At 41.1% G+C, this 12,088-nt stretch overlaps 1 protein-coding gene across 3 annotated transcripts in view; it reads left to right on the top strand.

The window, feature by feature from the left end:
• IFITM10 (interferon induced transmembrane protein 10) overlaps window positions 1-11,728 on the top strand; it is a 32,494-nt gene extending 20,766 nt beyond the window's left edge. For all 3 annotated transcript variants that reach the window (XM_087950800.1, XM_087950811.1, XM_087950796.1), the window contains exon 3: window positions 10,732-11,728. In XM_087950800.1, the coding sequence (XP_087806926.1) occupies window positions 10,732-10,881 (150 nt within the window). In that variant the 3' untranslated portion in view covers window positions 10,882-11,728. The remainder of the gene's footprint in view (window positions 1-10,731) is intronic.
• The last annotated feature ends 360 nt before the right edge of the window (window positions 11,729-12,088 follow it).

Raw genomic sequence — 12,088 nt, 5'->3', positions numbered from 1 at the left:
GTATGAAGCACAACCAAAGTCCAGTTTCATCCCAAGCAGTCTCATGCTATTCTGTGGAAGCTAGGATTTTTAATACCTTGCAAGCCAAAATGTATTCTCCCTTGAGGGACTCTTCTAGCTTAAAAAATTTAAGCAAAATTGCTCTTCCCATAACATTAATACATTATTCTGCATCTAGCACTTTAATAGAGAAAAAGTCAGGTGCTTCTTGTAATTGTCAGGGATGTCCACAATGGTTTTAAAATGTCATTCATAACTGGACATCAGGAGGTACATCCAGGGGTGGGATTCAAATTTTTAACAACCAGTTCTATGGGCATGTCTTAAGTGGTGGGCATGGCTTGGTGATCATGTGACTGGGTGGACATGGCTTGGTGGTCATGTTAGTGGGTGGACATAGCTTGGTGGTCATGTTATTGGCTGGATGTGGCCAACTCAATATCACTCACATCAAGTCATGCATCTCCTTGCCTGGCCTCTCATGACTGTGGGGATGCTGCAACAGTCATAAGTGTGAAAAATGGTCATAAGTCACTTTTTTCAGTGCCATTGTAACTTTGAATGGTCACTCAACACAAGCAAAGTACCAGCAAAGGAGGGGAAAAACTCCAGAGAAGTTCCTGAGACAGGAAGTCTAGTCCTGCCAAGTATGTAATAAGGGTTAACGGAGAGGCAGTTTCTGTAAGCAACACCAGAATGTTTCCTTCCTGCCTTCCTTACAGGATTAGGCCAGTAATTTCTTCTAACAACCGGTTCTCCGAACTGCTTAGAATGTTAACAACTGGTTCTGGTGAATAGGTGCAAACTGGTAGAATCCCACCCCTGGGTGCATCCTTAATCAAGATGTGTTGGGTATATTGCATGCAATATAAAAGTGTGGAGTTTTCTTATGTGATCTCACCTGCCATTTGGAAGCTAGTAATCATTGCTGCAATCCATCCCAAATCTTTTCTTTCTTTTCAGTCACTCTTTTATACCTTTTCTCTCTCCCTGCTTTGAACTGTCTCTCTTCCACCTGTGCCCAGCTACTATGCTTCTCCCAATCTACTTTCTCCAATACAGGGTCAAACCCTTTTCCCTACTTCCTTGGATCTAACCCAGGGGTGGGATTCTACCAGTTTGCACCTATTCTCTAGAACCGGTTGTTAACATTCTAAGCAGTTCAGAGAACCGGTTGTTTGAAGAAATTACTGGCCTAATCCTGTAAGGAAGGCAGGAAGAAAACATTCTGGTGTTGCTTACAGAAACTGCCTCTCCGTTAACCCTTATTACATTCTTGGCAGGACTAGACTTCCTGTCTCTGGAACGTCTCTGAAGTTTTTTCACCCTCCTTTGCTGGTACTTTGCTTGTGTTGAGTGACCATTCAAAGTTACAATGGCACTGAAAAAAGTGACTTATGACCATTTTTCACACTTATGACTGTTGCAGCATCCACACAGTCTTGAGAGGCCAGGCGAGGAGATGCATGCCTCGATGTGAGTGATATTGAGTTGGCCACATCCAGCCAATAACATGACCACCAAGCTATGTCCACCCAGTCACATGACCACCAAGCCACGCCCACCACCTAAGCCATGCCCACAGAACCGGTTGTCAAAAAATTTGAATCCCACCCCTGATCTAACCTACTTCAATTTATTGTTCAATGGGACGGGCAGCAAAGGGACAGGAATTGGAAGGAGCACAGTGGAAATGAATAAGCTGGACTTTGACCAGAGATATCCAACTTCAGATTTTGCTTGACAACAGAGCTCAGTAGGTGATGTCTGCTCATTTTTTTCCTCAGCTCAATATCAACATCATCTACCCAGGGTTCTAGTTATGGGGATAAATATAAAACAAGACGTTTATATAAATTACTTGGAACTCTTATGGAGAAAGTGGGATACATTTTTTGGGGTTTGGGTTTGTATATTATGTAAAAGAAGCACTTTTCTAATCTTTTGTGTAGGTTTGAATAAGGTGACTCTGGCTTTAATATTAGGTCTGTTAGCATGTCAAAATTATTTTCCTGTACAATCTGAGTCACTGCCAATTAATTATCCCTCTTTCAAAATCGCATTGCAAATTACAGTTATTAATGTATTCCAAATTCAGGTTTTGCTTTTTCTTACCATCAGTTATGATGTTTTAATCTACAAAGAGAAATAAGCAGATTAGCCACATTTTCAAAGTCAACTAATCCTCTCAGTGGGAGTTGCTGGTTTTCCAAGGCTTAGGAGTATCTGTTATTTCCCCAATTTTAAGAGAGCCAGTTCATCAGAAAACCTCAGCTCTCACTATGAAAGCAAACCGAGGATGCTTGTATCCTTTTCTCTGCCTTTCTCTTAATTCTCTCTCTCTCTCCCTCATTCCTCAATGAGCCTTGTACTTTCCAAAGTACAATCATCAATGTACTTTCCAATTCCATGCCCCTTAATGGTTTGATTCCTGTTTGCCTTAACAGTTCTGGATTGTAAGCCGGCAGATGCAGAGAAAGGACTCTGAATAAGGCAAAACAAAAATCAACTTGCTTTATTTTCTGCAAGAAAAATCACCCTTCCTTGGATACGTTTTTCCACACGCAAATTTTTTTTTATTAAGAATTTGGTGTTTGCATTTGTATAAACATTTATGAGCTGTTTTTCTTCTATGAGCAAGCAGACTACAAAAGAACGAAGTGGAAGATTCCACATATTTAGGATGCACGGGATGTTGCTCTATGGCCTGAAATAAACTTCAGGCTTTAGAAATTGGTGAGCTGGAAACACAAACTGCATCCTTGGACGTGCAGCAAGAGTTAGAGGTGAATGTTCACCAAACAGCACCAAGTTCACCATGATTTATTTTCTTATTTATTTAACAGATTTCTAGCCTGCTCTCTCTAAAACCGGCCAAACTGTGACAGCTCCCAATATAAATCCATAACAATCATAACAAAAAAACACATATGCCTTCTAAAAGAAATCAGATACTTTTAAAATATAATAACCTTATACAACAATGATGTTTAGAAAATAAAATCCACAGCCCCAAAATTAAAATAGCCAGTTTTAAAATGATATGATTTTGACTGTGGGGAGGGGAGGGGGAAGGCTTGAATATAACAAATAGGACTAAACTTTTTTTAAAAAAAATCAGAATAAAAAGTGTTATAGAAATAGCTTATAAGTGAATAGTCAGAATCTATTGTATCGTGAGAAGGGAGATTGTCTGAAAAACATATCCATGTTCCTTACTGGAGTACAAGAGGGAGTATTAGAGAAGATGCAGATACTGAATAACAGAGTTGGAAGGGACCTTAGAGGCCTTCTAGTCCAGCCCCCCTGTTCGAACAAGGGGCCCTATGCAGGTAATCCTTGAGTTCCGACAGTTCACTTAGCAATCGTTCGAAGTTGCAACATAACTCCCCAAGTACTTATGACACAGTCCCAAGGATATGAATGTTGCAGCATCATGGCGGTCGTTCACCTGTACCAATGACTGCAGAGGCACTGCAATCACCCTGCCTATTCTCACCACCACCACCCCGGCCGGGTCTCCATAGCCACTGGGCTTGTGGAGACTCACTTATCTTCCAAAGCTCGAGCGAGCTATCTCTTCTCTGCGGTTTCTTTGTCTGCTTCGTTGCTTCAGGCCTTCAGTGCATTCGCAGATAACAGAGGTGTAAAGTATCAAGAGATCATGTGAGATCAGTAGTGTGAGATCTCATGCTACTGATCTTGCGTGATCTCACACTACTTTAGGTTTCTGTTTTTGGAGAATTGAGGCCTGGACGAGATCTGGGGCAAAAGGCTTTGCAAATGGAGGGAAGGCTTTGGTGCTTCAGGCCTTCCCTCCATTTGCCATTTCCTTGGCAAAGCCTGCAGGTTCCGGTTGTCTTTGCAAAAACCGTTTGCCAGCAAGAACAGAGCCTGGGAGGGGCCAGCGCATCTTCCTGGGCTCTGTTCTTGCTGGCAAAGGCTTTTTGCAAAGGCCGCCAAAGAGTTTGCAAGCCAATAGGACACTTTGAGGCAGCGTGATTTCACTGCCCCAATGCCTCCCGTTGGTGTGCAAACATTTCGTTGGGCTGAGACTGGAAGCTTCTGGGGTCTGTGGTCTTGCGCAGCAGAGAGACTGGACAGGAGACAGCTCGCTAGATAAGTGATCCGGCATGCAGGATTGGGGGTGGAAGCAATTGTGGGGAGTATGAAGTATCCCATTGGGACGGGGGAAGGTCTTGGGTGGTCTTAAGCAGGTGTCCTGTTCCATCACTAGCCGCCCCCCCCATGGCCTTCCTCACCCTGAGATACCTCAAGTATACTTAATGTCCTGCATATTTGATTAGCGAATGCATGGGCAAAAGAGGGAGTTTTCATATTCATTTTATATGATTCACTCCCAACAAATCCTCAGGTTATGAATGTAATCGGTAGGCTCCATTACATTCGTAACTGTCTATACCATTACAGACAAATGGTTGTCCATTGTCTTCTTGAAAACCTCCAAGCACCCACAACTTCTGGACGCAAAGTCATTCCACTGATTATTTGTTTTTCTCACTGTCAAGAAATTTCTCCTTAGTTCTAGACTGGATCTCTCTTTAATGATCTTCTACTGATTACTTCTTATCCTGCCTTGCCAGATTCTGTTTCTAGCCTTCCTGTGAGTCTCGACTTCCCAATCTGGCCTACCTCAAAGGGTTGACGTGAACTCTTACAGGAAGAAGAACCTCTAATGTTGGGTCTGCCGGCAAGGAAGCTCAATTCCTATTTTAATTCTGGGAAAATGTTCTTCCTGGATGGCAAGGATAAATAACAATAAGGCCTTAGAGGAGAATCAGAATTCTCAGTTCACAAAAATAAATTGGAGGCTCTTCTTTCAGGTAAATGTGTGTTGATATACAAGTAATGTGTGCGGACTTGTGGAATTATTTTTGGAATTCATAAAAAAATAATCATTTGATCTATGCAGTTCTGCTGCATTACAGAACAAAGGGTTTTTCTATACATGCTCCGCCACTGACATCTTGTGTTTAGCCTTGTTCAGTGCAAGGGCTATTCATCCAGTGGAAGACATTAAGCAAAATAACAATCAAAGTCAGTTCCTTGTCCATAAAAAAGGGGCCTTTAGCCATAAAATTCAACTATCTATAATCTTTCAGTAAATATATTTCAATCTGAAAGAATGTTTAGAGTAATGATTTACAGTACTAATTCTGGCATCCCTAAACAATGACCCTGGTCACCAATGAGAGAGAGAGGAGGAGAGGGAGAGAAAGAGACAGAAAGAATGACCCTGCTGGCATGAATGGGTAAGCTCCCACCCTCACTCCCTGCAGCCACAGTACTGACCATGTACTCCCAAATTTCCAGATGTGCCTACTAGCCAAAAAAAGATTGGATACTCTTCGCTATTGGGTGTTTAGTTACAGCTGTGCTGAGAGTGCCAATAAGCAGGTTTAATTCACGCATTAATGTTAAGCCAAGATTTTTAACTACAATTAAAAATGGTTAAGCTAACACAACAGCATGCTTTTTACCTATTGTACTACACTAACCCAAAGTAAAGGAAGCTACCTTCTTGTTTTTGTTGAAAATAAGTCCGTAGGATGTTCTTAAAGTTGAACTAAATTCCTGGTGGCCAAGGGAAATATTTCTGGACATTTTTGGCCGGCAGGGAGGGGCACAAAAATGAATAAGTTGTCAAAACCTCTTTCTGGGATATTTTTTTCAACTTCTCCATCTAACCCAGGGGTCTCCAACTTTTTGGACCTCAGGAACCACCAAACTCATAATTTTAAATCCCAGGGACCATGAACTTGTTCTGTGGGCATGGCCTAATTTGTGGGTGTGGCTTGGTGGTCATGTGACTGGCTGGGCATGGCTTGTATGTAAATATCATAAATATTTATATAAATATTGAATTTTTTATTAAAAAAAGAGCAACTTTTACCCAAAATCAGGCAAAGCAGGCAGGCAGATTGAGTTGCTCACAGAATCACAGATTCATTCAGAGATCTATCTATCTGCCATCAGCTAGCTCAGTCTGTCACATAAAATTTGCTTGCAAGCAAACTCACAAAATTAACTCACAACACACCATGTATGTGAATATTGATTTTTTTATTTAAAAAAGAGCAACTTTTTCCCAAAATCAGGCAAAGCAGGCAGGCAGATTGAGTTGCTCACAGAATCATTCAGTGATCTATCTATTTGCCATCAGCTAGCTCAGTCTCTCAAATTTGCTTGCCGTGAGTCTGCACTGAATAATAGAAGCTTCAGTCCTTAGGGAGGTTCGGCTGTGCTTAAAAGCAGAGCTGAAGATCTAAAGACTAGCTAGAAAGCAAGAAATGCAACCATTTCCTGCTTCCTAGCTAATCTAAATCTCCCGGCACAGCAGAACAGCTGATGGTCGGAAACAGGAAAAATAGCAATTTATCCAGCAAGTTTGCCAGATAAGGAGTGATGGGCAGGGAGGGTTCCTGCAGGCCATGTGGGCAGTACAGCCTTGTGTTCCTGCGCAGCCTGGATTAATTGCTTTGGGGAGTGCTCTGGGGGTGACACTTCTCTGCGGCCCACCAAAATTTTCTCATGGCCCACTAGTTGGCGACCGCTGGTCTAACCTACAGATCTGTCATTTTTGATGGGTTTTCCACATAGTGCAAAAGGTAATCTTATAAATAGTAATTATTTAGTTCAGTATTATATAGCAGTAATAGTAATTCCATTCTCAGCATTGCTTGCTAAGCATTTGCCTTTAGTTAGAAAAAATAGGTGATGGGAGAAGGTAATAAGTATGTAGCATAAAGGTAGAAGAAGTACAAGTCATTTTATAGGCTAAACCAAAGTTACTACGACATATTTTCCCATATACTAGAGTTTACTTCATTAGATGTTGGCAATTTTTGTCCTAAATTGAAAATAAAATGGTTTTCTCTAAAATTTTAAGATTTATACGTGACATATAGATAACCAGCTGATGGAGCAAATTAAATGCATTAGCCACTTAGAGCTTATTTCCCAGGCTTCCAGAAAGAAGCCAATCCAAGCCAATCATGCCTCCTCTCTGGCCCAAAAGAGCCTTTCGTTCATTTCAAAATTTCATCATTCACAGAGAAGGTAAGGTAATCCTCAACTTACAACAGTTCATTTAGTGACCATTCAGAGTTACAATGGCACTGAAATGGGGCCGTTTTTCACTCGTACAATCATTGCAATCTCCCCAGGGTCACATGACCAAAATTCAGACTCTTGGCGACTGCTTCATATTTATGACAGTTACAGTGTCCCAGGGGTCATGTGGTCCCATTTTGCAACCTTCTGACAAGCAAAGTCAATGGGGAAGCCAGATTCACTTAACAATCATTTTACTAACTGAGCTGTGGTGGCGCGGTGGTTAGAATGCAGTACTGCAGGCTACCTCTGCTGACTGCCAGTTGCCTGCAGTTCGATTCTCCCTGGCTCCATCCTTCCAAGGTTGGTAAACTGAGGACCCAGATTGTTGGGGGCAATATGCCGACTCTGTAAAACCACTTAGGGAGGGCTGTAAAGTTCTATGAAGCGGTATGTAAGTCTAAATGATGTTACTGTTTACTAACTTAACAACTACAGTGATTGATTCTCTTAACTGTGGCAAGAAAGGTCATAAAATGGGACAAAGCTCACTTAACCAATGTCTCACTTAGCAACATAAATTTTGGGCTTCATTGTGGTCTTAAGTTGAGGACTATCGCAGTCATCGCAGTCCCCATTAAATTATTTATTGCAGATTCTTATACAGTCTGCAATTGGGCTTATATTCTAATTTTGGACCTCCATCCAAAACCCTGTTACACTATCAGAAACCCTGCTTTTTGACTCCTAAATGTGTTCTAAATATGGACCTGAGATTAGAGGTCGAGTTATTCAGAATCAGAGCTAAAATCTGGCAAGCTCTTTTATGAACATTGCTAAAGATCCCTCTGGCTCCAGCCAGACTGTTTTCCTTTCTAATATCTGACAATCTTAGGTCACATGAGTGGTGGAGTCTTATGAATCGAATGCGATCATATGTCCCTCTCCAGAATATTTGTTATTGTTAGAGTTAGATAAAGTCAAAGAAATAATAATTGAGCAGCAGATTCAAGATACAAAGTGATTTAATTCAACCTTCAGGAATGTATCACCCTCTCGGGGAGATCCAGAAAGCCTCCGTGCAACTTATCCATTTTCAATTACATGAATATTGATGAGCTTTCTTCAGAACTTGCTTTAATGTCCCCCATTCTTCATTCTTTGGGAATAGATAAAATACTGTTGCAAAATCTCTTAGAGATTTTGCCTCTGCAAAGTGAGGGAGATGCAGGCAGTCAAACACTCTTTTATGGTGCAAGCTTCAGGCTGACTCTCCACGGAGGCTAATTTCCCAGATCATATTTTATATTGATTATTTATTTGCTGACTGGCATAGAGAGTAATATACATAGCTGCAACGTCTTGCTTTTTTTTTTTGGCCGCTGGAATCTATTACTGTATCTTTAATGAACCAGAGCAGATAGCTAATTATATTGTCTAAAATTGTGTGGTGTGGATGATGGTTGCAATGCAAACCCTGCCATTCTCAAGCAATAGGCTGCTGGCATTTTTGCATCCACTGAATAGGAAGGGGAATGGCTCAGTCATTTATATTGTGGGGCAAGGGTCATTGGGGTATTTGGAGTAAGAGAGACCCCTTGGGATCAATTAGCTTCTTTCTGGCCTTTCCAGAATATACTACTTCCCCTCTTGACCCAGTGAACTGATTTATGGCAACTGCCCAATCATGCTAAGAGCCAGGTTAGTTGGTCATTGCATTCACATTGAGCAAAAAAAAATAAAAAATCAGATTGCCATATTAATTTGTTGCAGCCACAAAACCTTGTGAGAGTTCAAGATAAACATTATGACAAAAACTGGTCTCTAACTCACTAGATACTCAAAATTTCAGTATCTAGTGCTACTGAATTAAAATAAATTAGAGGTTCAATGATATAAGCCTGACCATGAAGTATCATAATAATTACTTTAATCTCCATCACAAATTTTCTTTAATGTAATAAAACTAGAATGAATGGCTTATTCCTGCTGTCATAAATGATCACTATGTTTCTTCTACATTGATTTAAATGTGTTGTCCCAAACTGTACCTTTGCTATTTCATTGCCACTTGACCTCATTTATTACTGTTCCCTCCTTACACCCATACACATATATCTGCCAATTGTGATTAATGCTTTTTATGGCTGATGAAGTGGATTGTAGCTGACAAAAACTTTGACCATGCACTATAGCAGAATTGTATAATGCACAGAATTCTTAGGCATACTTGAAATCACACCCACCTTAATTTAAATCCACATGCCCATAGAGCAGTGATCCCCAACCTTTTTGGACGCCGCCCGCATCAGCTGGGCGCGCCCGGTACGGCATCAGCTGGGCGCCGCCATCTTTTTGATGAAAAAGTGCTTCCGGTGACCTCACCGGAAGCACGCTTTCATCAAAAATATGGCGGCGCCAGCGCTCGATGAGCTTTCCGGTAGAAATGGCTTTCTACCCGGAAAAGCTCACCGAGCGCTAGCGCCGCCATCTTTTTGATGAAATGCTTCCGGTGAGCTTTCTACCCGAAAAGCTCACCGGAAGCACGTTTTCATCAAAAAAAGATGGCGGCGCCCAGCAAGCCAGCGGCCCAGTAGGAGTTGTTCCGCGGACCGGTACCGGTCCGTGGACCGGTGGTTGGGGACCCCTGCCATAGAGTATGGGCACCTGGGACAATTCTCAATGTTACAACTTTGGATTCTCATTCTCTTCATTCTCAATTCTAAAATATACTGGCTTCACTAGAATCAAATATGCTGCTTTAACATGCCTTAAGAATAATCATGATGTGCAAAGTAATATACTGTATAAATCCATGTTAAGAAACAATTCTATCTTTCTCTATCCCTAAGCTAAACTGTAGATGTTTTCCAAAAGATCCTGTCAGCTCAATTCTCTTAATATTCTGTTAGCCGCCAACAATAGCTTTTTAGGGCAAGGGAAACTTGTGACACATTTTACCTTCTGTTTGAAAAGGACTGCAGTTGTTTAACTAGTAGGAACAGAATATGCACACACACAAATATATACAGATTTCAGGTTTCAAATAACTTGAAGAGGAGATATTTCTAGGTTTCAAGACCATGACGTGGCAGATGTCGTGGAAATAAAACCCCTTTTCAGTGTGTAGAATGGATTTCTTCTCCCACATGACACCTCAATCCATCTCAAGGTCTTAATGGCACACTCACCCACATCTCATTTTCCTCCCATGGTCTGCATTGGAAGCAGCAGATTTTGAAACCCCTGCACTTTTTTTCCTTCTAAGCAAAGCTAATTAGTACCATTCACCTGTGTCATTGATCCCATTGTTGCCCATTCATCACCTTCCACCTTCTCACTGAGAGGGCTTTTTCCTTTACAGGAAACAAAATACAGCAGTCCTGCCCTCACTGCTTGAAACTGAAAGAAGTAGCTAGGGTTTCCAACCAGAGGAAATATTATTGCTGGATGTGAGACGCTAGCAGCAAATTTCAAGGTCTTTCTGTTCGCTGTGTTCAAGTCAGAACTTGGCTTAACATTGCAAAAATAGAAATGGTCCTGGACAATTGTTCTTGTTTTGCAGTTTTAAACTCATCCTTATTTCTTAGCTTCCTATTTTTTTCTTCTTTTTAACCATTGTCCCCAAATTTGTTGCTTTGTTCTTGTTCTTTCCAGGTGCGAGATAAAAAACTCCTCAACGATTTGAATGGTGCTGTGGAAGATGCCAAAACCGCCCGCCTTTTTAACATTACCAGCTCGGCACTTGCCACCTTCTGCATCATCCTTGTCTTTATCTTCCTACGATACCCACTCACTGACTATTAGAACATGGCTCAGCCGTTGCTGCTCAAAGTCCTCCATGCCAGAAGTAGCTGCCATGGAGTTTCTCACCCGGGACACAAACAACAATACCCCCCTCTTAATGGCAGATGCCCCCTCTCCTCAATACTAAAAGTATGCTGCAAGCTTCAACATATACTTACCCTCTGCCCCCTGTCTGCACCCAGCCTGTCTGGAATGCAAACTTAAGTAGCAGAAACTTTTAGTTTTACATTTTGTACACAAAATATTTATTTTCTTGAAAAAGAAGTAGGATTTGATGGTGGGATGGTTATTGTTGTTTTTTCCTGGTCCAAGGGGAGAAAGTACCAGTGCCTCAGATGAATGTTACAGAACCAGGCTGAGTACAAATTGGAACTGAAAGTCCGTTGAGGAATCTGAGGAATCCAGAGGAATCTTTGGGCTCTACAACCAAGTCTGTATACAAGTTCCATTCCATTGCCGAGGACAGAACAAGCTAAGGAATAGGCATGACTTTGTGGAATTTAATGCATTGCATCCAAACTGCTGCTTTGTCTTTGCCTTCTGCCTCCCTGTTCTGTATCCCCCACACACATCCTTTGCTGTGTATTTTTTAATTGGTTTTTTACATTTGACTGAAGCCCAAAATAGCTTGCCAACGAACAAACAAAAAGCAAAAGAACAACCATCAGGAAATTTGGATTCCTCAGAATTTATTCTCAACTTCTCCTGATCAATTCTGGAGTTTTCCAAAGTAAATACAGAAAGAAAAAAGTTTTCTTTGGAACCTCATGGAGACCCTGAAAATTTACATAGTTCTTGTATTGCTGACAACTTTCAATAAAGAAAAAAGCCTCTAACCATCAAATAATGAATTATTACAAATTTCATGTTTCTGTCTCGTCTTTTACTCTCTAATAAGAGAAAGCTACAGTATGCTTCTGAAACCCATCTGAAGTTATTGAATTTTATTTACTGCACGCATTGCTTGTATACCATCTGAATATTATGTTAATAGCTCACTCTAGTGGTTTCCCTTCCCCCTGTAAAGTTGCATAATATAGCAATGCAAATCCACACCTTAGAAAACACAAATTATACTGTGAGTGTAGTGCTTTGTTTGATAACAGAAAAGAGCCAATTTGGTCTAGTGCAGGGGTCGCCAACCTTTCGGACCTCAGGGACCACCAAACTCATAACTTTAAATCCTGGGGACCACTAATATGAATTT

Source organism: Notechis scutatus, chromosome 1 (genome assembly GCF_049901735.1).
Source record: "Notechis scutatus isolate UNSWTSFEM ecotype Mainland chromosome 1, rNotScu1.2, whole genome shotgun sequence".
NCBI lineage: Eukaryota > Metazoa > Chordata > Lepidosauria > Squamata > Elapidae > Notechis > Notechis scutatus.
This window is presented reverse-complemented; position numbering and strand designations above follow the sequence as displayed.